Source organism: Pisolithus orientalis (assembly GCF_024613125.1).
Source record: "Pisolithus orientalis strain OTSU chromosome Unknown F5J12scaffold_13, whole genome shotgun sequence".
NCBI lineage: Eukaryota > Fungi > Basidiomycota > Agaricomycetes > Boletales > Pisolithaceae > Pisolithus > Pisolithus orientalis.
The window spans coordinates 122,380-150,288 of record NW_026260794.1 but is presented as its reverse complement, the minus strand read 5'-3'; the positions used below and the strand labels follow the sequence as shown (position 1 = coordinate 150,288).

Here is a 27,909-nt window from a genome sequence, read left to right as displayed (position 1 = left end):
CGTTGCTTAGTCACACATTTATGCAGAATATACTCACGCAATTTGCTTCCTGCTGGCCCGGGGCACGTGTGGTGACAAAAGTTCTGGGACAAAGAACAAGGCTTAAAAACGCGAATGAGTTAGTACATAACAGTGTATGAGCTCACAGGTTCGAGTATACGCATACTCCTGTGGCAGCTTTGTCTGCGCGCTCCAGGTGCAAGAGGGTCGAGTACTGGTTCGAAAGATTGTCAAGTAAAAGATTAGAAAACGCGCAAGACAAACTGTGAGATCAACATGGACTACATATGACAGCACTGATATTCCCATGTCAATCGTCATGTTTTGTACCTTCCCATGTAACATACCTAGGTTCCAACACTGTCTAGTATTCCATACTATGTACTGCCATCAAAGCTGATTTATTTCCGATCGTCCTTCAGAAGATCCAGCAGAACGGAAGTGAACGATGGGTTAGTATGGACGACAGGTGTACACCACTGTCCAGATCATTCCGGTTGTCGGGTACACTCATAGTTTCAAAGAGAACCATGCTTTCATGGTGCACAGATCCTAGTTGAATGCCACAGATAGATTTCTGAGCTGTGCTCAACGGCTAGTAAGTCCTCGGAAAAGTCATTACCAGTTAACTACTTGCAATGGACGCTTATTGGACAACCATTCTGAGTGGAACATCTGGTCTAGAACTAATACCTACAATGAACAGAAGCCTTATCCAGCTTTAAATCCATGAGTCCGGAGAGCAAAGTGAATGAGAGTACTGATTGTAAGAGACGGAATAGGGGCTCCGAGAGCCTCCCACAGATCCGCCTTCGGAATGACGTCATTCCTCCGAGCGTATCTGTTTATATACTAACCACTACTGAACAACAAAGGGCAAATCAACTCAATCATGTCGTCCACCTCTACTGACCACCGATTTAAAGACACCCTGTTCCCAATCCAAGACTTTGTCCTTGGATTTACTACATGTCCTTCTGCGCCAGCACTACCCAATCTGATGAATGCCACACTCTCTGATTCTGCTCTTGGTATTCACAAGAATACAGGGAAACTAACTCACAATGTAGTATGCCCCCCTCCACCTATTCGACCCTCCTCCCATCCAGAGCCGCAGTTGGCTTGGGAGGCACGGTATCCCAAGGGAAGTTGCAGCCCTAAGACGCCGTTACCTGGGGGCTTAGGCTTCTACCTCGCTGGACCTAAGACATTTTCTAATGCACTGGAGAGAGGTGCCGGGGAAGCCGTGTTCAGCTACCGGATGATGTTGCAGAAGGATTGGGAGTGGGTCAAGGGTGGGAAGCTCCCCGGGGCGTGTACGTAGAATGACCAATCGGGTGAAATGTTTTGAACTGGGTCGATGACCTTTCATAGACGGGGGCGTCGGCGAACTCGCCTACAGATGCTCCGGAGGCCGCCAGCACGATAGGTGCAAGTGCTTTAATCTTCGCCTTATGTGGAGGTGCGTGTGTTACTGCAAACCATGGTTCGGATCGCGTGATACTTATCGCAGAGAGAACGGCATGGGAGAGCTCTATGCTTATACACCTCTAAATGAAACCAATAAGAGTGCACTCCTTGCGGTGCCCCCCTTTTCAAAGACGAACAGTGACTACGGTATTTCTGTCGGGAAGGGTGCGTGGACATATGAGCCTGGAGTCTGGACGACCATCGCGGAACGCGTCAAACTCAACACGGTTGGTGAAGCTAATGGTGAGCCCGCCAGCTCCAACTCCTTTGCTGCGACGCTCATCCAGGTTATGCAAATACGAGGCGAAGTGCAAGTATGGATCAATGGCGACTGCGTGATTCATGCCAGGGGTCTTGTATTGCGGGTAGACGAAGAGTCGCATATCAAAGGAATGCATTTTCAGACATTCTTCGGAGGTGAGGATATCGGTGGACACCATGAATGGGTGTCTTACATGGACTCGTATCTGACTGCATTACATCCCAGGTCATACACCCGATTGGGCTTCCCCTAAGGACCAGCATGCTTGGTTTGCAGATGTCTCAGGTGTCATCGTGCACTAAGGTGCCAACTAACGGTTAGTATACTCGTTTCAGAAGGGTTGTTGAATATGTACAAGGACATGAGGAGCCATACATGTACGATAGATTGAATTCCAGTGCTCAGCTGATCGTCGATCAGTAACTTCGTACTTTCCCAGGGGTTGATGGTGATAGTAAAATGAACAACTAAAACAACAGCGTCCGATCTTCTTCTGCGATCGCCCACAACTTGACTTTAACCGGGGGAATCTGGCAGTCGCTTGCATTTCTTTCGGGCGAGTTTCACGTGTAGCCCAGTTATTCCTGAGTCACACTAGCATCTCATCGAAGCTCCACCGGAATAGCTGCAGCCGCAGCGGGGGGGCGCAGTAAATACCTCCTTTGAAACACTATATATTAGAACTTCATCCAGTCGTATTCCTTCAAGCAAATCTTCATGCCGCTCGACATATCCAACTTACTCTCTCCTGTACAAGAACCTGCCTTCTGGCCAGAGTCATCTGAGAGGGTGATACTGGAACCATACACCTACATCACCTCAAAACCTGGAAAAGAAATCCGCACGTTACTCATCGAAGCTTTCAACAAATGGCTCTCAGTTCCTCGCGAGCAACTCGATGTCATATCGCGCGTCGTGCGAATGTTGCATAGCGCTAGTTTGATGGTGGATGACATCGAGGACGGAGCACAACTCCGGAGGGGTCAACCAGTGGCCCATCGAATATATGGTATCCCGCAGACGATCAATACTGCCAACTACGTGTATTTCTTGGCGTACAAGGAGTTGGCGATATTAAGGAACCATGACCCCAAGGGCGACGAAGTCAGGGTAGTGGCAAACAAGGACTTGGACCTCGTCGTAACGGAAGAGTTGCTTGCACTTCATCGAGGACAGGGTCTCGAGATCTTTTGGAGGGATTCGTTGCAATGCCCGACGGAGCAAGAGTATATCTCCATGGTCAACAACAGTTGAGGATTTAGTTCTCTTCCGTACTGTCATCATGCTGAAGTTTATGTGCTAGAGACCGGTGGTTTGTTCAGAATTGCCATCAAACTCATGATGGCTTGTGCAACGACCAACGTTGACGTGTAAGCCCTCTCAGTTACCGATCGCATATTGATTATACGATTCAGAGTCAACTTTTTTGACTGGATGAAGTGACTATGTGCCTTTGGTGAACCTTTTTGGAGTGTACTTCCAGATCCGCGATGACTATATGAACCTTCAGAGTACAGAGGTTCGTCCCTTCCTCTACGACCGCCATTAACTGACTCGTGGCCCTTGGCCTCCCCCCAAACTTAGTACTCGAATAACAAAGGCTTTGCGGAAGATCTTACTGAGGGAAAGTTCTCTTTTCCCATCGTTCACGGCGTGCGAGCAGATGAAAAGAACCGCGTTATACTGAGTGCGTACTAATGTTCATCTTCCGGAGCGAGGGCGTGCTCTACCTCCACGTCGTCTTTGCGGACTACACTTATATCCCGCGCCTCTCGCAGATGTTCTTCAGAAGCGGCCCACGACGCCCACCTTGAAACACCATACCATCGACCACCTCCGCTACAAAACTTCTTCATTTGATTACACGCTCAACGTGACAAGTTCGCTGGAACAACAGGTTCGATGCCATTCGAACGGTTCCGGTCCTCACCCACAGCTAATTTTATCGCCCTACCGTGACAGGTCCGTGCGGGAATAGCCAGGTTAGGCGGAAACGACCAGCTCGAAGGCATTTTGGATGCGTTGCATGTACCAATGGACGTCGGTGCTGCAGGGACAACAGAAAGTAGTTCCAGCGTGCTTTAGTGGTAGATATTTTTATGATATGGAGAGTAGTCAACAATACATTCGACTCAGATTGGATTTTCCACCTCAGCGTTGAGTTGTGACCCGTCTCCTGTCCGTTTCCAATGATGGACGGTCTGCGTCGCATCGCAGGTCCCAAGTTGAGATTTTCGATGATTGACCGTTGTGTTATCCTATACTTCTCACCGGTGCCAAACTGGATGTGGACCGGCGCGCCGTCGCCGTACCCCTCAGTTTCAGTCCGACCATCATCCACTAGTGCCGAGTCCACTTCCATCGCCCTTTCATAGTCGAACGTCTGTTTGTTGACGCCTTCTTGGGACAACCGTCGTTCCCAAGACGTTCAAATGGATCCGTTCGAAGTGCGCATGCAATTCCTTGGCTTGTTGCGCAAGCTCAGCGCGTGAGTGTCTCTGACTGGGTCAACGACGGCGGCCATTAAAGATCACTTTACCTTCCGTTGAATGGGGTATTTGACATGTAGCACGCAACAATCCATCCAAAAGGTCGTCAGTTATGCACTCAAGTATTTCGCAAAATGCGGGGAGGATTTATGGGAATGCATCATGGAGGAATGTCAGAAGGCACGTAACGCTGCAATTCCTTCTCTTCTACCTTGGTTCCTTGATGAATGGGGACGGTCATGCCCACCTCCATAGACGAACCAGTCCAGGCTATGTCAAACATTAGTGCTTATTATCCCTTTATGCTCGTTCACAGGGCTCGATAAACCATCGTGTCAATATTCTATATTTCTTAGACTCCCTATGTGAAACGTCCCTACTAGCCAAATCCCATCAACCCCAGCCCGTTGAATCGTCTTCGTGAGTCCCTTTCCATGTTCTGAGCTTCCTTGGTTTCTCATCGTTGGAATAACTTACTGACTGGGACTTTGTAACAGGCAGGCGAAACAGGCGAACCATGCGTTTTACGTCGATTATGTCGCTCGAGACCTTGCACAGATCGTAGAGTGTGTGGTACCAGTAGGCAGACAAGGTCTACCGAACCTTACTAGCACTAAACAAGTGAGCTTCCCGATCCTCGCTGTACGACGAGGGTCTTGCGTGATTTCCGAGGGCTCGGTTTGCTCATGCAATTACTCACGCGCCGTCACAGATCCTTCAAAATTGGCGCACGAAGCGGGTGATAGATCCTCAAAAGGTAGACCAAGTCATGCAAATCCTCACCACACGCCAAAGCCAAGCTACCGTGGCTTCCGGCACTGGCTCGACCGCAACAAACAAAAATGCGGAAGCTCATCTTTCACGAGGAGACATAGTCAAGCGTATGGAAGAAGATCGTGAACGACACAAACGGCTACGTGAGAAGCGCTGGGTGCAAACACAAGCGCAATCTTCAACTGTACCCGGACATGCGATTGCGTATAACCCCTACGGGCTCGCATCCTTTCTACCTCTGAGCGATGCGGAGAATGCAGAAGTTGCGCTGGACATCGAGTTCGAAAATGAGTGGGAGACGACGAGCGACTGGAATGAGGATGACGTGGAGGTCGTTATGGAAGAGAGGGAGTTGTGTTATCCGCATTTGCGTAGGAAGGGCTCTGGCGGGATGGGCTCGGTCGATGAAGGTGGCGGGGAAGAGCCTATGGATTTATCATAGGATGTGCTCATTCGAGTCTTCAAACGAAAATCTGGCTCTGTCAGTCATACTTTCGACCTGTGGTGGATTTCCGATTGTGGGCACTAGTGATGTGCTGTTGTGGCTGGACCGACTGCAACCCGATCAAACGGATGTAACACCTCTCAACACTGAGCACCTCGGCAGCGTGAGCACGCTTGCTCAAGTGTGCAGCGGCGCGATTAGAGTATTCTTAGTTCCTAGTTTCTGCCGGTGCATCAAGAAAGCTCCAGGCAACTGAATTTTACTTAACTTCATGGCCTGATAGTGAGTAGCCGTGTTCGCACGGTATGTACCAGTGCTAACAGAGCTCCAGCACCTCCGAATTATCAACGTCGGTGAGCAACTCGTATCAATTCAAACACCACAGGTAGATGCATACAAGTTCCAGGTTGCGGATGTTGTTACCAATCGTCATGCGTCATGAGACAACCGTCTCTCTCTGATGAGCGTTTGAGCCTTGGTCTTCAGTTGTTTTGTATTCCCACTCTATGTTCTTCATATTGCGTTACGAAGTCCCAGAGCCTGGCACCTTTGAATTATCAATGTTGGTGAGTCATCCCCCTCGTAGAAGTGCTAACACTGCGGGCGGAGGCGAACATGATTGGCTGTTTTGCACATTCATCATTGTTGTGGGGGTGTTGCACGTGCAGGCTGGCCAGCAAAAACATGACTTATCACGCGCCACTTAAACAACGTCAACGATAATGTTTATTTGGCATAGAGGGAGTAACAACTGAGTGGGGCTTATACGAGGGGAGAGAGTCAAGTGAGTTGGGGTAGGGGAGGGAGAAACATACGAGTCGGAAGGGAGATAGATAGTACATGGAAGTTGGGAGTGTCCGACAACGGGAAGCTACATTAATCAACGCGACGAATCCACGAGTCCAAGGCCTAAACCGTCGACGAAAGTCATTAACTGCACGGAACGGACAACGAGGAAAGAACAAGACATACCTGGTTGGCGAGTCCGAATCCAGGGCCTGGACGTCAAGGTCGTTCGTTATAAGTAAGAAAGAACGAGGAAGGGGAGAGAAACGAATCAAAGCAGCGGTTCACCAGTTAAAGCATCCGTCTGCTCCAACAATCAACTAGTAGATTACGAAAGGATGAGGCGGAAGGGAGAGACGAACCTAGTTGTCGTCGGCATCGAAATAGAGGTTGGCACCGGGGAACTGAGTCTTGATGACGTCCCAGAGCCAGTGCATTGGCGTCCCAAACGTGATTTCGGAGGTATCGGTTGGTCCCGTGCCACCGGTGAGGAGGGCAACGAACTTGCCGAGGGCGTCGACGATGATGGACTCAGAGTCCCTGCCCCTAGAGAACGGACCGGAGATGGTATCATAGGGGTAGACTGCTGTTTCCACCGAATCGCGGCTGCCTAGGGCGCAGTAGCGGCGAACATGAGACTCAAATCCATTCAAACAGCCAATCGTGGTGAGCGTGGTGAGACCGCGTTTTATAACGTATCGCATGGGGTCGCCTTTGTGGTCTTCGTTATTCGGCGTGCGAATCTCTGCGGAGAGAATGCCTCGGAGATTGAGGAGACGGTCTACTGGATAATCAAAATCGGATGGCGCATCGACGAGAGGGTACATCAAACTAATAAACTTGCCGGGGCCGATCTCAGGGCCTGGAATATGAGCAGTTAGATTGGACGCCTTTAGCTAGACGGATCATCACGCACCTAAGTCGAGCACGTTGCCCCTGAAGTTTTTCAAGAACTTCTTGTCGAGCTCGATGACGCAAACATCCAACGTATAACTGTGAGGGGCGGCATGGACACTGACGGGAGGTGCCCAGACGACGTGTCCAATGATCCGGTCCTTCGGGCTCGTCCGCTCCGTCTTCATCTTCGCAAAGAAAGTCTTGAGCGCCTCAATCGCCTCTCGTGTCTTGGGCAGCTGGCGTCGAGTCACCTCCAGCTCCCTTGCCGCCTGCTTAGCGGTAGGGCCATCGCCCTCCGCCCTAGCCGTTAACATCGTAGCCCGCCGCTCCAAGATACCAACCGTGTGGTTCATGATGTTGATATGGTCCTGGATGGACGCGAGGAAGTCGTTAAAATCTTTGCTGCCCATGACCTCCATCTTTGGCCCGGCTTTGTAGGTGTAGTCAGAATTGCGCTCATCTTCTCGGGGAAAAGAACGTACCGACGTAGGAGTATGCATTATTACCTTCGTTTTCAGGGAACAGGACGTGGCGGGCCGTGACGACGTAGAGATCTTCATGTTAGATTTGGCAAGTCGCTCGTACCTTTGTTCACTAATTGACGCTACTTTTTCTTATCGTGGGAAACACTTCCCGTTTACGGGTCTACAAGACCACAATACTTTGTTGTTCTGGGTGACAACAATACACAGCACCTCCGGGCACTCCTGGACGCGCCTCGCAGAATTTACAATCAGATACAGGGCAAGCTCTCTGACTAAACAACTGCTATATAATTGTATCTGTCTGATTTGCCTAGTTATTTTCAAAAATTGCACAACTACCACAGAACCTTGCTCATTGTTGCAAGGCCCTAGATGGAAGAGATCAGATGTTGCTTGAGAACACTACAGAAGGAAACATACGAGTCATCACATCAGTAAACCACTTTGTGTGCTGGCAGTCCTAGGGAATCTGTCCAGTGCTGGACAGCTCTGGACAGCTCTGGCCAGCAAAAGTGATTTACTGATGCAGTGACAACCTTGTGTCATGGCCAAAGAAAACCACCTGCTGAACTGCACACCCTTCCACCCAGGAGCCAATTGACATTCACGATGCTGTACTGCAAGAAAATATGTCCCAGCAATGTGCATGCTTGAGGGAGGGACTGAGTGTTGATCCACAAGCAATCAGTGTCAGTGATTGAGTGGCATTTGGATCTGCAATAGCCACCCCTGTCATGCACATTGGCACAACAGACATGTTTGAAACCATGCAGGACATATTTCTGGAGAGCATCAATGTGCTTGTCACTGAAGCAGTTGGCATATAAAAGCCCAGGATTGATAAGGGACAGATGGTGCAGAGTGAGGGATGGATACACACAGAAGATCTGGTCATGACTGACAAAATTCATTAAGGCGGTAGAGTGAAACTGGAAAAGAGGAGAGAATGCTGCAGAGGTTTTGGATATGATGACATCCATCATACAAACACCATTGGAGAAGGTGTAGATGCTGGCAATCTTTGAGTAAGAATAGGTCAAATGATTAACAGCACCTTCAGACACAGAGGAGTAGCCATGGTTGTTTAACAACCAGGTAAGGTAATGGAAGGTGTGAAGAGGCACATAAATGTCAAGGTCTGTAGGGTACCATGTAGTATAGCTGGCAGGCAACAGTAAAATGGAGAGCACTAGAACTGGAGATGACAGCATCACAAGAACACAACATGTCCATTAGAATCTCAGGGTCACAGAAGAAGTGTGCAGCCATCCTGCCTGAGCCATGATAGTGTGACACCCAGCAGGGCCCACCCAAATACTTGACCCCCTTCCCTGCCCACCCACCTGAGGGCAGCATTTCCTCTTAGGGCAATTCCCATGGCATTGCCACCTGCAAATTTTTTGAACTCAGATGGTAGATTCCTTCCCAAAAGGTCACAAATAGTCACAATAGTTGCAAAACAGTCAAAAATAGTAAGGCCCTGTTTGGAATGCCAGTTGAAAATTTTTGAAAAAAAAAGATATGGAAAATTTCTCTCATGGTGTCACATGACATAGGTTGTGGGAACATGATTAGGTAACCTTGTCCTGTTTGTCACTCCCCTGTGAGTCCTATGCAGTGAGCCACCCAACATGTCCAATTCATCCAGCAATGGATCTAGGCAATCTCTTCACTTGAGTGGCCCAGTGGATCCTACCATTCTGCAGAATGCTGGTAAAAGACCTACCTGTGCACAAAGCTGTCTCTGGAACATGGAGGAGATTGCTCTCCTCAAATTCTTACTTGAGTCTTTGCCTCATGCTGGTGATGGAGGGTTCAAGGACACAGTTTTCGAGGCAGCAGTGGCTCATTTGAGAGCCAAGTTTCCAGTGTACAAAGGTGCACCAAAGCAGACATCAGCATGCAAAAGCAAGTACCATGGGGATGTGAGTAGTGTCTTATTATTATCTTGCTGTCTGATGTCTTTGTAGCTCAAAAGGACATATGCTCTTGTGAATGATCTCAGGAGTGCTTCAGACTGGACAGGCCTAAGAAAGTTTGGTTAGGACCATGAGAATGCAAGTTATATGGTGTGCAGCACCTGATACCCTTGCAAGCCATACTGTGAGTGATGGGAGACATTGTGTAGTAGAGACAGAGAGGAGTGGTGAGGGTGGGGTCCATTTATATGAAGTATGCTCACATGCTCACCTGTGTTCATTGCAGAGAAGGAGTCTTTGTGCAGGTGAACTTTGGCTAGGCAAGATGCCATTGTGCTGATGACCCCAGAGTGGAGCCCAGTTGGATAACATGGGTTCTTGATGGTGACACTGGCACTGAAGCTGGTTGGTGGTGCAAGCCTGTGCTCTACAGATAAAAAACATGAGCTCTCAAGCTCAGTGAGTGCAAACATGCTGCTTTGAACATGTAACATGCTATGACTCTCCAAATTCTAGTGATCATTGCTTCACCTCCAACTTCAATGTGGACATTTTCAATTCCCAACATGGGGCAGGGGTATGGTAGCTAGATTGTAGACATGAGTGGTGCCAAAGAGGCACTTGGCAGCTGAAGGGAGTTTGCTATCCATCAATACCTTTCTGCTGAAAATCATTGGCAGAGTTTGAGGACATGATAAGAGCCTCCTACCTAATAGTGCCTGCTTCAACTAGTGATACCTGAGTAGCATGAATTTGCTGATGTCATCATGTCTTCACTTGAACACAAAGGTGTCAGTTTTGGAATCATTTGTCCAGGTGAAATTGCATATCATTTTTCAAGAAAATGATCAACCATAGGTCCAGGTATGTCCTCTATCATATCACTGCAGCAGCCCCACTGACCATGGCTTTCATGTCATGCATCATCATTGTCTTCTTCCAGGTTCATCTGCCCTGTGCACTTTAGAGATTAGGCTTACATAATAGCAATGTTCCTCTGACAAGTCAATGTTGATTACTGTCAATTGGCCCAGCAGTTCTGGGGATGTCTGGGATGAAATGAAAGACAGTAGGTCCTCACAAACCCATACACTTTACTCCTGTTTTGGCTTCCATGAACTGTTCATTTTCAGATGAATATGTGTGGCATTGAATCTCCCTGCCCATCTTCATGTGATTGATGTTATGCTGACAACTCATATTGCATCACAAATCAAGTGTGATGTAGCACAAGCACATGACTGCATGAGAAGTGACATGTAATTTAACTTCACCAGCAACAGGACATTAGTCTTGGTCAACCAAAGTCATACTGTTGAGTCCTTGTGGGTACAGCAAGCAGAGCTAAGGGTAGTTGCAAAGTAGATTTTGAATGGGGGAGCAGTATGATACAGGTGGGTTTATATATGTCTACAAAGTACTGCATGACAAACATTCAAAAATGTTCAAACATACACCTGAGTTCCAACTATGGTGCCATCAAGTCATAACAAGTCACTGCACAGCAGGACTGCACATATAACCATGTCTCCACAGTGGAACAGGCCAGGGGTGAATGTATGACAAAGGAAGGGTAACCATGTATATGATGTACAGGGGCAAACAGGTACCAGGGGTACATGTGTCATGTGACCATGTGGATCAGGGCCACCAGTGGATCACAGAAGGAAGGGGGACAGATGTAATGTCTGGCTATCATACAATGCAGGGTAAACAGGGGCAAGGACACAAGAGGGAACATATGGGACACAAGTCTAACTGTGTAGACAGTGGCTTGCAGACAAAAGAGAATGTTGCTTGGAGGCAGCAACAGGCATGAGCAGTATAGTACAAAGTCTATAAAAGGAATGAATGTGAGTGCAGCATAACATCACCCCCCCCCTCCCAAAGGCCTGAGGTCCTCTGAAGGTGGGTAAAGGCCCTGGATGACCCAAGAGCAGATTTTGCTGTTAGTTGCCACTGTGAGTTGGGCAGTTAGATGACCAATGTCCAAGATATGAACATTGGTAACAGGTGAATTGATGAAGGGGATGCTGCCAATAAGCCCACCAAGTTCACATTTGCTGAGGGAGTTGATAGAAACTGGGATGAAGGGAGAAGCTGGTATAGGTTTTGATGCCTCAAAAGCATAGAAGAGGGACCTTCCAGTGGAATCTCCTTGGGCCTGAGCAAAAAAGTCAAGCCAGTCATGGGGAGTCCTGTTGAAGGGGACTTCAGAGAGGGCATCCATGATGGCTTGGTAGTGTTCTTGGCCTTGGCCCAGTATAATCTTCTCCCAGCAATCATGACACCTCTGTTCAACATCTCTTCCAGCTTCTGATACTCCTCCTCACTGATGTTGTAGACTCCTTTGGTGATTGGCTTCTTCTCCCATGAGCATCTGTGTTTCTTTTCTGTCAGGGTCTGAAGGAAGGCCCAATCTTCCAGGCACTGCTTGACACACCAGAGAGAAGAGCCCACAGACCACAATGTTGAGGGGGAGTCAGTCAAAAAAGGAGTGAAAGGAGGATATGAATGAGGGGCCATAGTCTTCATGGATGATCTTGATGACAGCCTCCTGAGTCCTCAGAGCTTCTTGGAGGATGGAGGAATTGCTGTGATCAAGGTCTTCATATGTATGCACTTCAAAACTTCCATCTGCAGTGCTGGCCTGGTCATGGACTTGTTTCCCAATCATTTCTGAGCTTCTGAAGATTGTAGGCAGCATCTGTAGATGCTTGTGGCATTCCCCTGCTCTCCAGCTGTATGATTCCCAGTGCTTGAAGTCATTAAGCAGCTGCATGTAGCCAAGGAAGAGGCTTGCCTTGGGAGCCAGCCTGTTGGCTGAGGTGGCAGGAGCAGAAGGGGCAACTGCAGGGGCCTGGAGCATGGCTGGTGTTGTAAAACTGATAGGAGATGCTCAGTGTCATAGACACAAGCACTGCCATTGACAATACCTGATAGGACATGCTACAGGAGGCAAGTACACATGCATGTCCTCAGGGGTTACCATACCCACCTCAGCATTGTAGACACAAGTGCTGAGGTGTAAACTAATGTAAACAGTTTGATAAGTACAAGCATGCCTAACACATGACTGTTGACACCAACATGCCCCCACAGTGGGACATGTGCAAAGAACCAAAAGGAAGGTCCAAACTAACATGAGTTCCATGCATAGAGAAAAGAAAAGAGAACAGAAACAAGAAACGTTCTGTGTGCAGAGAAGGAAAAAACAGAAATGAGAAGCAAGCAAAGTGACTGTTGAAAATGACCTCCAATGCCCCCTCAACAGGACACAAGTGAGAGACCAGTGACATGATGGGAGAAGGATGGATGAGGCAGGGCCTTGGTGAGGACATCAGTGGTGTTACAGGAGGACATGACCCACTCAAGCAGGAAAGTCCCAGCCTTGATGTGAGAATGACAAAGATGATACCATATGTCAATATGTTTGGTGTGATGGTTGTTTGCAGCCTCTTGTGAGAGTGTGATCACCTCCACACTGTCAGCATAAAGACAGGTTGGGGGTGGCACCAGGAAACCCACAGACAGGAGGAAGGACCAAATCCACAGACCTTCCTGGATGGCTGCAGTGACCACCATATACTTGGCTTCAGTGGAGGACAGGGCCTGCATAGTCTGTTTTTTAGAAGAGTGGGTGATGATGCCCCCATAATAGAACCAACAATATCCTGTCACTGAAACATGATCCTCAGGGTTTGTCACCCAGTCAGCATCACTGAACCCATGCAGAAGAGGACTGCATGTGCATTCCCCATAGTGAAGGCAATGGTTAACCATGCCTGCAAGGTAATGAAGGACACATTTTGTGGCTCCAAGTAGATGTGCACTGGGACAGGAGAGATACTGTGAAAGACACTGAACAGCAAGGAAAATATCAGGATGGGTGCAAACAGAGAGGTATAACAGTGTGCCTATGAGTTTTGGGTAAAGAGACCTTAGGTTGGTGGGTTCAACCAGTTTTTCTGCCTCAGCATCAGTGAGAAAAGGATGGGTGGGGTCCATGGGAAGGTGTACTGGGTGGCAGTCAACAAGATCATACTCTTGGAGGAGGTGGATGATGTACTCACTCTGGTGAAGCCACAGTTCATGAGTGTGACAATCATGTTTGAACTGGATGCTGAGGTATTTCATGACAGGTCCCATGTCTGAGATGCCAAAACAGAGGTGTAGATGATGCTTGACCTTGGCAAGGAAACACTTGTTGTTGCTACCACTGAGGCCATCATTGATGTGCCAGGCAGCCATGCAGACAACCTCTAACTGACAAAAGATGAACACTGCATGATCCACCTTGCTGTGCTGGAATCCCTGACCCTCAAGTTTGGAGTGAAGTGTTTCATAGAAGTGGTAGGCAGCCTGTTTAATCCCATAGAGAGCAGAATGAAGTAACCCAACTAACTCCTTGCTGTCTGGGCCATATTCCTCATACCCAGGTGGTTGTTTGACATACACCTTCTCCTTGACCTTTCCATGAAGGAATGCTCTCTTGATATCCATCAAGTGCAGCTCCCAGTCCTCTCTGGTGGCAATGGCAGCAAGGAGTTGAATGGAACTCTGCCTTGCAACTGGCACAAACATCTGCCCAAAGTCCCTGCCTGGTACCTGAGTGAACCCTTTTGCAACAAAACATGCCTTCTTGACTGACCCCCCCTTACTGTCTCCTTCTTTATACTCCAACACCCAACAACTTCCTATCATGTGAGCCCCAGGAGGAAGAGGAACAAGGCTATAAACATTCATCAACCTTAACTGATCTATTTCCTTATCCATGGCCACCCTCCACCTGGATGCATCACTGCAATGGACCACCTCATCATAAGTAGCAGGGGAATGGAGAGATCATAGGTGGGATCAGCTGGGTCACAGTGAGTATTGCTTCATAGGGCCAGGCAAGCATGTTCAGAGATGACCAAATCAATGACTGCAGTGGAGAGCAGACCCACAGAGGTGTCAGAGGATGAGAGATCAGACTCTGACAGCTTGGTTAATGGGGAAAGAGGGCCATTTAAGTGGGTGTTATGACCAGAAGCAGTTGTGACAAAGGGGGCAGTTGTGATGGGAGAAACAGAGTGGGCATGACATGCGGCCAGGCATTCCCATGTTGCTTGAAGAGACTCAGTGAATGCCTTACCCACCTCAGTTTGTACCCTGGTCCTGCCAGAACAACACAAAGTAGTAGGGGGAGCAGCAACAGAAGGTTGAACCACAGTCAAGGGCATTGAGGGTGACTGAGACAATGAGGGAAATGGGGATGGGGGTCATGAGTCATCAGAGTCCTCATCCAAACTTGAGTCTTTGTTGGTTGTGGATGATGGTCCACTGGTTGATGTGTTCTCCAAGGGTAACACATGAATGTCTTCATCAAAAATGACATCCCTAGAATTAAAGAACTGCCCAGTGCTAACATCCTGCACCCTATATGCCTTGACCCCCAGTGGATAACCCATAAAGCATACCAGTCTGGACCTGGGTCCTAACTTCTGCTGGAGTTCTAAAGGGACATGCACATAAGCTCCACGGCCCCAAACCCACAAGTGACTGAGATCAGGTTGTGTGTGATGCAACATTTCATAGGGCATGATCCCATTCAGTAAGACACATGACCCTGTGTGATTATGTAGATAGGAAGCTGTGAGCATTGCCTCACCCCAGTAAGTGAGTGGGAGTTGAGTGAGATGTAACATGGCCAAGATGCATCCCTCTAACATGTGGATAACCTGTTCAGCAACCCTGTTTTGCTGGTGCATATATGGCATGGACAAACAATGAGCAATACCCTGTGAGTTCAAGGACTGGATGAATGTATTACTGAGAAACTCTCCCCTGTTGTCTGACTGCAGAGCCTTGACCATTGTACTGTGCTGCCATTCCTAGCAGGTTCAAGTAATCTCCCAGGCTTCAAGAGCCTGGTCCTTGTGGGCAAGCAAATGTACATCCAGGACATGGGTATAGTCATTGAGGATAACCATAAAGTACAACTTGCCATGGAAGGTCTGCACCAGCATAGGTCTCCCAAGATCAGTGTGTGCAAGCTCAAGAAAGGCAGTGGTATGGCTCTTAGAGGGTTTGAACAGTGAGTGAGCATGCTTCCTGACCACACAGGACTCGCAGATTGACTGCAGACAGGAGGAGCTAATGGTGATACTGGATGTGATTGAGGACAGTTGACTCACCACCCTGCCACCAGCATGGCCAATCCTGGTGTGCCACAAATCATAGGTGACTGGGATGCAAGCAAAGGTGGTGAGGACCAGGCTGGTGGTGAGAGGTAGGGGTGCATCGAAGTGAACAAGCTCAAGGTCCAGGAAGCTGAGGTTATTTGACTGTAGCTGTACACCACCCAATGGATGTCCATGGTAAGAGAGCTCACAGCATGCAGGTTCCCCCTGGAAATTGCAACCCCAGCCCTGGCAGAGCATCCACCCAACCAAGATGAGGTGCAGCACAGCCTGTGGCACATGCAAACAGTTGGTGAGTCATACCTGATACTTATCACCACTGATGGATAGGAAGGCCAGACATTCACCATGTCCAGTAGTAGGTAAGTGTCCATGATTGGCCATTTGAATATTCACAGACATGTCTGGCACATAGGTTCAAAAGAAGGCATGATTGCAGACCAGCATGTGGGAAGTGCCAGAGTCCAAAAGACTAGAAGCTGAGAGAGTTCCATGGCATGCCTTTAAGGCTGGTGATGGTGTAGGTGCATCCCCACCTTCATCAAGCTCAGTAATAACCATGAAAGTAAGATCCCCAGAGTGTGTGGTCCAAGGAGAGGCTGTAGAAGAGTCAAGTGCTGCTGCAGCCACCAGAGTTGATGTAGGAGCAGGAGGAGCATGTGCAGTGGGTGAAGACACAGTGGTTTCCACAGCCGAAGTGAGTTTGTCCTTTTCCTTGTTGCCCTTACCCTTCCACCAGGAGGGTTGTTGACCAGCCATACCACCCCCAGGCTTGAAGCAGTGTGCCTTATCATGATTGCTAGCACCACAAATGAGGCCCTCACCAATGGGAGTATCATGGTAGGTGCCTGACAGATTGTTGCATGTCTTCTGGAGGCCTGTCGCTGGGTTTACATTGGGCAGGCCAACAGGCAAGGTTGCAGCATTAGTGTACTCAGACCCCATGGACAAAAAGGAGAGTTTTTGGACCAATTGGTGAGCCTCAGCCACAATCTTGACCAAGACACTCTCAAAAGTCACCAAGCTCATGGACAGTGCTGTAGAGATGGAGGAATGGGTTGTAGAGGCAGAAGTCTTGGATGTGGAGGAAACAGAGGTACTGGTAGAGGCAGTGGCTGCAACAGTACAGGAGCTTTGTAGGAAGAGGCAGAAAGATGGCCAGGTGCCAGTCTCTGGAAGACCTTCAATGAGATGGAAGATAGCCTCCTCATCTGAGTAGGATGCCCCCATGTGAATGAGGTCATGCCAAGCAGCAGAATGCTCTGACAAGTAATGAGCCATGTCACTGGCATCCTTCATATGCATGCACAAGATCCTTGCCCATACAAGGTGCTGTGAACCAACATCAACATGGTCAAAATTATCATGGAGAGCAACCCAAACATCCCAAGCAGTGCTAGACCTCTCTTGGGGAATGAGACAAAGAACAGCTGGTGATAAACATCAACATAAAACACCTTTTGCCACAGCATCTGCCTTAGACCAATCAACTATTGCCTTCTGTTCATCATCTGTGAGCTTAGCAGGATTTGCAGGTTTCAGCTTTACTGATGCAAACTCAATAGGGTCTAGTGGGTCTGTGCCATCACTGACATGACTATATGTGCCCTCACAATCCAAGGCCAGAAGCACCTGCATCTTCCAGGCAAAGAAGGTGGAGGTGTTGGTTAACTCAGGGATATGATAAAATTTGCTCATGATGACCAGCAATGTCTGGAGCAGCCAGGGGTGGTGAAGACATGTGTTAAAAGTGTATATATGTGCCTGTATGCAGATGGACAGGTTGTGTCAGAATCAGTGATGAAGAGGGCTCATAACCTGTTGTAAAACTGATAGGACATGTTCAGTGTCATAGACACAAGTACTGCCATTGACAATACCTGATAGGACATGCTACAGGAGGTAAGTACACACACATGTCCTCAAGGGTTACCATACCCACCTCAGCATCATAGACACAAGTGCTGAGGTGTAAACTAATGTAAACAGTTCTATAAGTACAAGCATGCCTAACATGTGACTGTTGACACCAACAGCTGGTGCAACACAAGGCTCTGGAGTGGATGAGCCAGGGAAAGAGGCTGGGGTTGGTGATCTATACTTAGTTTGAGAAATTGGCAGTGGCAGTGAAGTGTGCCTGCCAACTGCAGCAGGCACTTGCACATGACCTGAGAGGCCAGGAATCCATGATATCACAGGCCTCAGCCACCTCAGTGCCATGGCTGGCAGGGTCAGCATGCCATTGTGTGCCATTGTTTGGCATCTTGGCCACATTTGGTCAGTATAGGTCGGCTCTGTAATCTCATGACATAGATATCACATCGATCCCATATTGTGATCAGCGACAAAAACAAGTCCACAAAGCTTCTGTGGGATCGAGTGCACTACAACAATGGTATGTATGTAGGCATATGTTAGGTATAATATATAGTATAATAATACTGGCATGGTGCAACACACTCAAATGAATGTGGTGTAGAGAGCCTTTGCGAGACTTACCATTGTGACGATGTTTATTTGTGATGGTGGTGGGTGAACAAATGATTGCTGTGATTTGTTGCATGTACATACAACAAGTAGGTACTGTACATGAGTACGTTGACTAGTGATGTGGTACATAGTGATCTGGGGTGATGCTAGGGAAATAATATTGACAAGTGGTTAAGGATGGATGTATTATGAAAAGGTTTAAGTGGAAAAAAAAAAAAACTGGATGACAATGGCAGAATGATGACCTTAGTGTGATGTGCATCACTGCTGCTTGCTGCTGCCTCATAGCATCAAAGAAGAATCCTCACAGACTTCTTCACTTGTGAGGCAATGATGGCGCTCTCCAGCTCCACAATACTGTTTGCAGGCAGCCAAGATTGCTTTGAGGAGTTTCGTGTGTCCTTGACTGATGGCACTTCCATAGATCCTGAGGAAGGTTTCCTTGTCCCCCTGGAATCTGGGGACCATGTCAGAGAGACTTGGGCAAGCAGTAGAAGTGTGACAGGCTGACTTACTCATCAAGGAATTCCATTGCAATGACATGTTGCTGAGAGTACTTTGTGTTGAATTGATGGCCACTCTTCCCATTGTAGTAGTGATAAGGCCAGTCCTTGAGTGGAATGTGCAGGTCAAGCCATGGCTCACCCTCCATCCAGTGGCACACTATGTCCCTCCAAGAGTCTGACTTTGCAGTCCATGTCCCATTGGGATGCAAAATGGGCATGTCTGGGATGACAACTCTCAGAAGGGAGGTAGAGGCATGGGTCTTGGTCCTCTGGGGTCTGAAATGCAAAGGGAGGGATGTCAAGAATGAAAGATCTGAGGGTTGGACAACCCACAGTATCCTGAACTGCATTTGAGTCAGTTGTAAATTGAGAGTAGGTAGATATGGTTGGGCAGCTGGGATGGAAGTGGACTGGATCGCTGGGGGCAACAAAGCTGTGGTCTGTGCAAGTGAATGTCAGTGGGCTGATCCATGCAGCTGGTCAGTTGGTGCAATGGAAGTCATAGAATGAACAAGGCTCACTTGCTGTTGGCATGGAAGCAGACTGGATTGCTGGGGGCAACAAAGTTGTGGTCTGTGCAGGTGAATGTTGGTAGGCTGATCAATGTGGCTGGTCAGTTGGCATGGTGGAAGTCACAGAATAAACAAGGCTCACCTACTATTGGCATTGCTCAAGTGTTACTGCCAGTAGTGTCCTGGTGTGACACAGGTCCAGAAGGGGCTGAACATGCAGAGGCCAAGGTCAGGGCCTTTATGACCAGGTTGCTCATGTCACTGAGCTGTTGGCAGATCTCCCTTACATCTACTGATAGTGAGCATGAGGTTTCCTTCACTTCCTTCACAGTTGTGTGTAGCACTGCCATGTCAGCTGTTATTGATGCATGTGCCATGTTGAGTGCCTCAGTGGATGCTGGCTTGATGAGTGCAGCTTCGCCTGCAAGTGAACAATCACCTTCATGTGGGACTGGTTGCAGCACATTGCTGTGGTTGTTTCCATAGCAATTCAGCTCATTGAGGAGGTAGCACATCAGTGTGTCATGCTGTGTAGCCATGTGGAGCAAAAGGCAAGGAGTTGGTTAGACTTTACTACACACCCAGATAGGAAGGAGGATGAAGTACTCACATGCTCACCTTCAGCCCATCCCCCCCACCACTGGACCTGTGCAAGGGTCCATTGCTGCCCCACTGGCACAAACATGAACCAATATTGTGCTCCACCATGACGATAGCAATGGGTCATAAACATCCCAGGAGTTCCAGACCCCACTACCACCTTGTCAATCCATTTCTGGCTCATGTCAAGGGAAAGTGGCTCACCTGGCTGTAGCACACCATTTGTGCTGATCGTGGGGAAAAGGAAGTCTTTGTTGGTCATTGGTCACCCAAGATGGACAAGCTCAACCCACTTCATCCATGACATGATGCACAGAAGGTGTCACACACTTTGCCCATATCTGGGCATGGATAAATCTTGTAACAATTGCCTTGTATATAGCAATAAAAGGAGATCAGATGGATAAGATATGTGAAGATGGATATAAGGACAGACTTCATAAGTTGGCTTCCCTCATCCCCTTATCCAACTTTGTTGCCATCCCTTATGATTCTTCAGGTGGATCTCAAAGTAAGTGTTGCACTTGTTTATGGTGAGGGAGACTTCTTTGCCTCGAAGATATTTCATGACCATGCCATCTATGACAGTCCAGTCAAGTTTGACATCCCCATGCTTCAATTTCACCAACTTGTAGTTCCTGTCAGATTCCACCATCAAAAATGTTGTTGGCAACGCTGCCCACTGGTACCTACCTTGTCCAGAGTGTGAATGCAACAGTGCCAAAGGCAAGGTGTTCAAGGTGCCATGTGACCACTAGCCTCACCTTCCTGCTCAGGGACTCGCCCAATGGCAGTGTTTTGCAGCCTACCATCATGAGATGGATGTATTGGAGTGGGGCATTGAGTGGACATAGCAATTCTGACCAGGCAAGTATTTTATCCATGTACTCCTTCATGGCTCCTGAATGCTTCCATTCAGCTCCTTTGGAATTTACCTTGTGTCTGATAGATGCCACAATATCATCAACTTCTGCCAACAAGACTGGGTTGCCTTCCCATCAGTGACATGCATCATTGTGATGCCAGTTCCTGCAGAATGTCACACCATCACTGTTGGGAAGAAAAGCACACCAAAGGTATTCATCTATGAGTATCAAGGGAAACCAAGCAGTCATGACATGTATGCTTTGTCTGACAACATCTTAAATCCTGCTCAAACTCCATCAATGGTGCTCTGGCTGCAATTCTCCTGAAACCCTCTCCATGAAAGGTAAAGTGCTAATGCCTTGTCTGAGCACCTATTTGGCATGCACTCAAACACATTCCTAAATTCTGGATTGCTGTAGGTTTTGGAATCCTCTCCAGTGTGACTTGGAGTCAGTGGCATTCCCTCCACTGGAAAATGGCTCTGCAGCCACAAATGTGCTCATTGGACATGTCCCAAGTATGCTGCCCTTGTCTTTGCTGCCTGAAGGTGAGTTTCTTTGCTGGCTTCTTTGATTTGGTGGGCAGTGTGCAAGCTGGGTAGTTCATTTGCAGCAGATACCCTTGTCCCCCTTTTTGGCTTGTCTGGGGACGATGCGATGTGCTTCATACCAGGTCCCTTCTGTCTGACCATCACAGCAACTGATGCAGTTAGCAGTCCTTGGCCTGGCAATGTGGGAGTTGTGATGTCACAGTGCTAGCTACTATGGTGTCACCTACTGGTCATTTGCAATACATATACCAGATCTCTCCTGGTCTGTGAAATCAATCTCATGAGCCACTCATAATTCTTGCTAAAATGGCACAGTAAAGCAAAGTTGACTCAGAGTACATGCATACTGCAATGGATCGAGAATTTGTTATACTAGTATCAATATATGCAATTGTAATTAGATCTTGCTGGCACCTCATCCATCAGTAGCAGTGATGACCCACTCCCTAGAGCCAACATTTATTTACCAAATGGCAGGTGACACAAACTGCAAACATCTTCATCTTCAATGATAGGGTCCCACAATTATTGCTGTTGTATGAAATGGCAAGTGACGTGAATGCAAACATCTTCTGACAGGGACATATTGTATGAGTGCTGCAGCAAGTTATACTGTTTTGAGCAGGGCTAGAAGGTGACCACTGTGGAGATGTTGGGCTGTACACAGGAGAAACAGAAGCCACTAGACATGAACAATCAATAGTTAATATAGGTAGAACTAAAGCTGGCATTATCAGTAACTCACAATATGTTGGAGAAGTTGGAGCGATAGAAGTGTTGATATAGATGGCACCAGCGACATGGGCAAGTATTTTGGAGATGAGGGTGACATTTGTGCAGGGGCTGCAGAGTGGTGTGAGTCAAAGTGAGGTTCAGTGGTGAAAACCAACCAAAACCAACACAAAAGACAATGAAAGCGAGTGGTGGTGTCTCTATGCGGTACCTAGATGGTAGAACCTGTTCTTTGGGAGGGTTTTTGCAAGCTACAACACTCAAAGATGAGTGCTGAGGGTAGGGGGTGCTCCTGATGAAGAGGGAGCAAGAATGTGATAGAAAGCAATAGGGTAGACTGCTGTCAGCCTACAGAAGGATGGATGGTGACTTAATTCGATGTCCTAAGCTGTACTGAGCTCAGGGAGGGCTTGGAGCAAAGTATATAGATGATAGATGATGATAAGCAAAGTAGATGATAGCTAGACCCTTAATAAAGTCTCAACTATCGAAGCTGATGAATGACTTACTGAGAGATGATAAATTGCGAGCAAGAGGGGCTCTCTGATGTCTTTTTTTTTGCTACCTAAGTACAGTGACTTATATACAGTACAGGGGCGTTGCCTATGGAAAACAAGGTGCAAACACTTGGTAAGTGATTGGTAACTGATGAGTAAGGAATGTAAGCAATGGGTAATCGTCTTGGAAAGCATTGGTAAGCATTGGTAAGGATAAGTAAGCCAAAAAGCGAAGAATCAGTAAGCAAAGTCAAAAGATTGGTAAGTATTGGCAATAGGTGAGTCAAAGACAGTCAGAATGTCAAAGTATGAGTCAAGCAATGTCAGGAACCAAGAAAGCACACTGGAATCACATTAGGGGGAGGCTGTGCATGTCACATCTTGAAGAGATCGCTTCTAGGCCAAAGTGGGATGACAGAGAGGCAGCACTGATCTGATGCCGATATAGTACATCCAAAAGCGGACAGGGTGAGTCAGATGTCAACAGGGGTCAAGCTTTGGGGGTCTGTGGGGTGACAGGAGCATAGGGGATTGCAACTTTCCCCCCCAAACCATCCTCTCAGTGAAGCAAATAAAAACTTCATGAATGAGGCTCTGTTGGAAGAGAGGATGAAGGGGGAGTGTCTTCCACTGTATCTTGCAACAAGGAGGCAAGATGTGCATCATACTCGTCATGGATGCGATCAGGGAGAGTGGAGAACAGTAGATTATACTGTATCTGTCACAACTTTGGAAGAATGATGGATGAGACTGGTATGAAGATGTTGCAGGGGGCAGGGAGGAAGGATCCATATGCTTCTTGGACCAGAGAGACTGAAATGACCACATAAGACCTTTCCAAGCGAATGACAGACCTGAGGCGACCAAAGAATGTCCTCCTGGAGGTCATACTGACAAAAAGAACATGCTGTCCAAGCTGGATGGGCTGAGAGGGGGCAGATGAGGGTGGGATGTACCAGGATGCTTCAGGACGGAAGCTGGTAGGAACTCCTGGTAGATATATGTAGCCATGGTCCCTAGCAAAGGGGACAAGTGAAATGACTGATGTGGAGGCAGCCATATCAGAAGAATTAGCAAAATGAGCATCTTTTGGAGGGAGTGCTGTAGAAATGTGTGGAGTGTGCAAATCCTTTCCAATCTTGGAAGGTAGGATTGCGTGGCTGAGCACTACAAGCGAGTGTGGGAATGGTTTCGGTGTCTGCAGAATTGGTGGAGATACGTCGAAAACCAGAATGCCATACACGGGCACTTAAGAATTTTATTGGTGCTTAACTCGCCTCCTCCTTTTTCTTTGGCACTGACAACCTGTTCTTGTGCGAGGGATGACTGCCGACATTGCTGGCTGTCCTTCTTTGCATGAGGGCTATGGTCTTCACCTCCATTCATCAGCTACATCCATGTCCACCTCACCAAACACCTTTGGTGTGTGACAGTGGTGAGTAATGTAACTGTGTGAGTGAGTTAAACTGACTTAAGCTGTGGTGAGGAGGGCATAGGAAAAGGGATGATCAGTAGAGCAATTGAGACAGAATGAAAAGCCATACTAGGTGAATCTGGCATGAAATTAATGATCGGTTCACTGACAAATAAAAGTTGCTTACATCTGGGAGACATGAGATTGAGTGTGGGTGATGTGGAGGAGTATGTCAATGATGTAGTCCCTCTGCTTCTGTTGTACAATGGGGATGTCCTGTATCACAGACCTGCCAAATAGTGAGATGTGAGATTGAGTGCAGGTGATGTCAGGGAGTATGTCAATGATGTAGTCCCTCTGCTTCTGTCATAGAATGGGGCTGTCCTGTATTGCAATGTGCTGAATGGTGAGACACGAGATTGAGTGTGGGTGATGTCAGGGAGTATGTCAGTGATGTGGCTCCCCTGCTTCTGTCATAGAATGGGTACATTGCATAGGGTGATGTGCCAAATGGTGAGGTCACTCTACCATAGGATGTGTGGCGATGTGGGCAAGTGCACATTGGGAGAGCAACTCTGCCCATTGTCACACACCAAAGGTGTTTGGTGAGGTGGACATGGATACAGCTGATGAATGGAGATGAAGACCATAGCCCTCATGTGAAGAAGGACAGCCAGGAATGTTGGCAGTCATCCCTCGCACAAGAACAAGTCATCAGTGCCAGAGAAAAAGAAAGGGAACAAGTTAAGCACTGGCTAAAATTCTTAAGCGCCCATGTATGGCATTCTGGTTTTCAACATATCTCCACCATTTCTGCAGATACCAAGACCATTCCCTCACTTGCTTGTAGTGCTTGGCTGCACAGTCTTGCCTTCCAAAATTGGAAAGGATTTGTGCACTCTGCACATTTCTATAGCACTCCCTCCAAAAGATGCTCATTTTGCTAAATTCTTCTGATATGGCTGCCTCTACATCAATTGTTTTGTTTGTCCCCTTTGCTAGGGACCATGGCTACATATATCTACCAGGATTTCCTACCAGCTTCCATCCTGAAGCATCCTGGTACATCCCACCCTTGTCTGTGCCCTCTCAGCCCATCCAGCTTGGACAGCATGTTCTTTTTGTCAGTATGACCTCTAGGAGGACATTCTTTGGTTGCCTCAGGTCTGTCATTCGCTTGGAAAGGTCTTATGTGGTCATTTCAGTCTCTCTGGTCCAAGAAGCATATGGATCCTTCCTCCCTGCTCCCTGCAATGTCTTCATACCAGTCTCATCCATCATTCTTCCAAGATTGTGACAGCTACAGTATAATCTACTGTTCTCCACTCTCCCTGATCACATCCATGATGAGTATGATGCACATCTTGCCTCCTTGTTGCAAGATACAGCAGAAGACACTCCCCCTTCATCCTCTCTTCCAACAGAGCCTTGTTCATGAAGTTTTTATTTGCTTCCCTGAGAGGATGGTTTGGGGGGGAAAGTTGCAATCCCCTATGCTCCTGTCACCCCACAGACCCCCAAAGCTTGACCCCTGTTGACATCTGACTCACCCTGTCCACTTTTGGATGTACTATATTGGCATCAGATCAGCACTGCCTCTCTGTCATCCCACCTTGGCCTAGAAGCAATCTCTTCAAGATGTGACATGCACAGCCTCCCCCTCATGCGATTCCAGTGCACTTTCCCAGTTCCTGACATTACTTGACTCATACTTTGATGTTCTGACTGTCTTTGACTCACCTATTGCCAATACTTACCAATCTTTTGACTTTGCTTACTGATTCTTCACCTTTTGGCTTGCTAATCCTTACCAATCCTTACCAATGCTTTCCAAGACAATTACCCATCGCTTACATTCCTTACTCATCAGTTACCAATCACTTACCAGGTGTTTGTGCCTTGTTTTCCAAGGGCAACACCCCTGTACTGTATATAAATCACTGTACTTAGATAGCAAAGAAGAAGACATCAGAGAGCCCCTCTTGCTTGCATTTTATCATCACTCAGTAATTCATTCAGCAGCTTTGATAGTTGAGACTTTATTAAGGGTCTAACTATCATCTACTTTGCTTATCCTTGTCTATCATCAATATACTTTGCTCCAAGCCCTCCCTGAGCTCAGTGCAGCTTAGGACATCAAATTAAGTCACCATCCATTCTTCTGTAGGCTGACAGCAGTCTACCCTATTGCATTCTCTCACATTCCTGCTTCTTCTTCATCAGGAGCACCCCCAACCCTCAGCACTTGTCTTTGAGTGTTGTAGCTTGCAAAAACCCTCCCAAAGAACAGGTTCTACCATCTAGGTACCACACAGGCACACCACCACTCGCTCTTTTTTTCTTTTGTGTTGGTTTTGGTTGGTTTTCACCACTGAACCACACTTTGACTCACACTGTATCTGGGGAATGAAAAGTTGGCTGCCATTGACAGTAAGTGGTGAGAACATTGCTGATTCACCCTTGAAGTTACTCTCTGACCATGCAGGGGAGTTTGTGTCATACAGTGTCATCACTGCTTGGCCTGGTGTCATGCTGCCAACTGCATGGGCAGCAAGTAAGTTTTGCACTGGCAAATGGTAGTCAGTGATGGCATTTTTCAGCACATCAATGTCCAGAGTGACATCAAATGCACCTGTACCTGTAGGTGCAAGCTGGCTGAACATAACATTTTCTGTGATGCTGTGACAGCCATCCTTTTTGCCAGTGGCAGTGGCTTCCATCAAAATCTCCACTGTTTCCTCAAACGAGAAACACATCAAGGCACCAGTGCCAGCATGGTTAATACCATGACAAGTGATTGCTATGAGCACTCTACAATGGGTCATGAGGTCACAGAGTGATGCCAGGTAGTGGTAGTTCATGTATGAACTGTCAAATTTGATGACTCCTTGCTTGCTGCATGCATGGCTTCAATCCCAAGCATGTTGAAGATCTCAATGCAGCTGTTGGGGTATGCATGAGTGAAGTTGACACCTGGAATGCATGTCCACCAGCTCCAAGTTGACATGGTCAGTGTCCAAAACCTGCTCCTTCATCTTGATGGATCCCTCATCAAGTTCTTGAGTTGGTGAAGGAAGATGTATTCTTCGACTGCAGCCTGTCCATCATTATCCTTGTCCCCACCATCTAACACATGACAATGAACAAACTAGTTTCTCTGAGTTGTCTTTGCTCCAGATTACAAAGAGATCTGTCTTGAAGCTCTCAGCAATGTGACTGGCAATATATGCCATGGTGAGGGTCCAATCAGTTGCTCTATCATGATGGAGCATCAGCTGAAGAGGCCTGGCTGGTGAAAAGGGGTCCAATGAACACAGATACTTCTTTGACAAGTCTTTGGCACTGATGGATCAAAAAGTACCCTGGCGAAGATGACATGGGTCCTATTTTGGCTGTCAGATCTTGGATGCTGGCAGATTGAGGGGTACCCTGAGGAAGACAATGTGGATGCAGTTTTGGCTGAAATATCTTTGATGCTGATGAGCATAGGTGGGGGTGTGGAGGAAGACAATGCAGATATGGTTTTGGCTGACAGGTCTTTGATGCCAATGAAAGTAGGTGGGGGTGCAGAGGAAGCCTGGGAGGTGGATATGACATCCTCCAGCACCTTGACAAGACATCATTAGATAAAACCTGTTCATGCAGACCTGGAAATTTGCTGAGAGGTGGGAGTAAGGCTGTCGAAAGCAAGCAAGGCAAGGAGAATTACCTAGAATGAGATCACAGTGAGCATGACTGGGTTCATAATGATCTGGGTAACAACACAAGCTGAGGCAGTCATCAGGTCGAGTCTGGGTGCTAAATATGCAGCACAAGAACAAGAGGGGGCAGGGAAGTGAACGAGGCAGACTTGCGCAGACCTGGCAATTCATTGGGAGGTGGGAAGAAAGGCAGTCTGCACAAGGGAAAAAATAAAAGGAAAAGGAAGAAGAAAAAACCCACACCTTGTGATGGTCCAGTATGGGGTGAGCATATTCTTCATCAAGCTTCACTTGCAACTCTAGGGAGCTGTTGGGGAGCTGTCATCGA

The 27,909-nt window shown here is 47.6% G+C and overlaps 8 protein-coding genes across 8 annotated transcripts; 5 read left to right on the top strand and 3 right to left on the bottom strand.

Annotated features, from left to right (window-relative positions):
• The first annotated feature begins 856 nt into the window (after positions 1–856).
• F5J12DRAFT_828722 (polysaccharide lyase family 14 protein) lies at positions 857–2,148 on the top strand. The gene is made up of 5 exons (XM_051745639.1): positions 857–1,316; positions 1,375–1,462; positions 1,514–1,713; positions 1,774–1,887; positions 1,958–2,148. The coding sequence occupies exons 1-5, from the start codon at positions 893–895 to the stop codon at positions 2,032–2,034; spliced, it is 903 nt and encodes a 300-aa protein (XP_051600128.1). The 5' UTR covers positions 857–892; the 3' UTR covers positions 2,035–2,148.
• On the top strand, positions 2,126–3,873 carry F5J12DRAFT_828714 (farnesyltranstransferase). The gene is made up of 6 exons (XM_051745638.1): positions 2,126–2,981; positions 3,036–3,102; positions 3,173–3,251; positions 3,317–3,419; positions 3,511–3,629; positions 3,695–3,873. The coding sequence occupies exons 1-6, from the start codon at positions 2,450–2,452 to the stop codon at positions 3,815–3,817; spliced, it is 1,023 nt and encodes a 340-aa protein (XP_051600127.1). The 5' UTR covers positions 2,126–2,449; the 3' UTR covers positions 3,818–3,873.
• A 14-nt stretch (positions 3,874–3,887) lies between these two features.
• Positions 3,888–5,490, top strand: F5J12DRAFT_828707 (CTD kinase subunit gamma CTK3-domain-containing protein). The gene is made up of 5 exons (XM_051745637.1): positions 3,888–4,220; positions 4,302–4,401; positions 4,538–4,641; positions 4,719–4,842; positions 4,934–5,490. Exons 1-5 carry the CDS (start codon positions 4,165–4,167, stop codon positions 5,435–5,437), a joined length of 888 nt encoding a protein of 295 aa, XP_051600126.1. The 5' UTR covers positions 3,888–4,164; the 3' UTR covers positions 5,438–5,490.
• Positions 5,491–6,588: 1,098 nt separating this feature from the next.
• F5J12DRAFT_720683 (uncharacterized protein) lies at positions 6,589–7,681 on the bottom strand (the record flags this gene model as incomplete). The annotated part of the gene is made up of 3 exons (XM_051741252.1): positions 6,589–7,088; positions 7,143–7,553; positions 7,606–7,681. Coding segments are annotated over 3 exons (987 nt in total), but the record flags the coding sequence as incomplete, so codon positions are not given.
• Positions 7,682–8,150: 469 nt separating this feature from the next.
• On the bottom strand, positions 8,151–8,819 carry F5J12DRAFT_720340 (uncharacterized protein; the record flags this gene model as incomplete). Its single annotated transcript, XM_051741229.1, has 1 exon — positions 8,151–8,819. The coding sequence occupies one exon, from the start codon at positions 8,817–8,819 to the stop codon at positions 8,151–8,153; it is 669 nt and encodes a 222-aa protein (XP_051600124.1).
• Positions 8,820–9,239: 420 nt separating this feature from the next.
• Positions 9,240–9,653, top strand: F5J12DRAFT_892414 (uncharacterized protein; the record flags this gene model as incomplete). The annotated part of the gene is made up of 2 exons (XM_051747577.1): positions 9,240–9,533; positions 9,579–9,653. The coding sequence occupies 2 exons, from the start codon at positions 9,240–9,242 to the stop codon at positions 9,651–9,653; spliced, it is 369 nt and encodes a 122-aa protein (XP_051600123.1).
• Positions 9,654–18,568: 8,915 nt separating this feature from the next.
• F5J12DRAFT_693288 (uncharacterized protein) lies at positions 18,569–20,085 on the bottom strand (the record flags this gene model as incomplete). Its single annotated transcript, XM_051740407.1, has 5 exons — positions 18,569–18,659; positions 18,718–19,141; positions 19,221–19,304; positions 19,390–19,747; positions 19,831–20,085. Coding segments are annotated over 5 exons (1,212 nt in total), but the record flags the coding sequence as incomplete, so codon positions are not given.
• A 222-nt stretch (positions 20,086–20,307) lies between these two features.
• F5J12DRAFT_782576 (uncharacterized protein) lies at positions 20,308–21,445 on the top strand (the record flags this gene model as incomplete). The annotated part of the gene is made up of 5 exons (XM_051742741.1): positions 20,308–20,331; positions 20,466–20,551; positions 20,770–20,940; positions 21,107–21,234; positions 21,273–21,445. 5 exons carry the CDS (start codon positions 20,308–20,310, stop codon positions 21,443–21,445), a joined length of 582 nt encoding a protein of 193 aa, XP_051600121.1.
• Between the last annotated feature and the right edge of the window lie 6,464 nt (positions 21,446–27,909).

What these genes read in the sequence shown, in the direction of transcription:
- F5J12DRAFT_828707 (XM_051745637.1), top strand. Translation starts at nt 4,165, where the DNA reads ATGGATCCGTTCGAAGTGCGCATGCAATTCCTTGGCTTGTTGCGCAAG. An exon ending in TCATGGAGGAATGTCAGAAG is followed by an intron (nt 4,402 to 4,537) that starts GCACGTAACGCT and finishes GCTCGTTCACAG; the next exon opens with GGCTCGATAAACCATCGTGT. An exon ending in ACCTTACTAGCACTAAACAA is followed by an intron (nt 4,843 to 4,933) that starts GTGAGCTTCCCG and finishes GCGCCGTCACAG; the next exon opens with ATCCTTCAAAATTGGCGCAC.
- F5J12DRAFT_828714 (XM_051745638.1), top strand. Translation starts at nt 2,450, where the DNA reads ATGCCGCTCGACATATCCAACTTACTCTCTCCTGTACAAGAACCTGCC. An exon ending in GCAACGACCAACGTTGACGT is followed by an intron (nt 3,103 to 3,172) that starts GTAAGCCCTCTC and finishes GACTGGATGAAG; the next exon opens with TGACTATGTGCCTTTGGTGA. An exon ending in TGAACCTTCAGAGTACAGAG is followed by an intron (nt 3,252 to 3,316) that starts GTTCGTCCCTTC and finishes CCCCAAACTTAG; the next exon opens with TACTCGAATAACAAAGGCTT.
- F5J12DRAFT_828722 (XM_051745639.1), top strand. Translation starts at nt 893, where the DNA reads ATGTCGTCCACCTCTACTGACCACCGATTTAAAGACACCCTGTTCCCA. An exon ending in TGGGAAGCTCCCCGGGGCGT is followed by an intron (nt 1,317 to 1,374) that starts GTACGTAGAATG and finishes GACCTTTCATAG; the next exon opens with ACGGGGGCGTCGGCGAACTC. An exon ending in TTTTCAGACATTCTTCGGAG is followed by an intron (nt 1,888 to 1,957) that starts GTGAGGATATCG and finishes ATTACATCCCAG; the next exon opens with GTCATACACCCGATTGGGCT.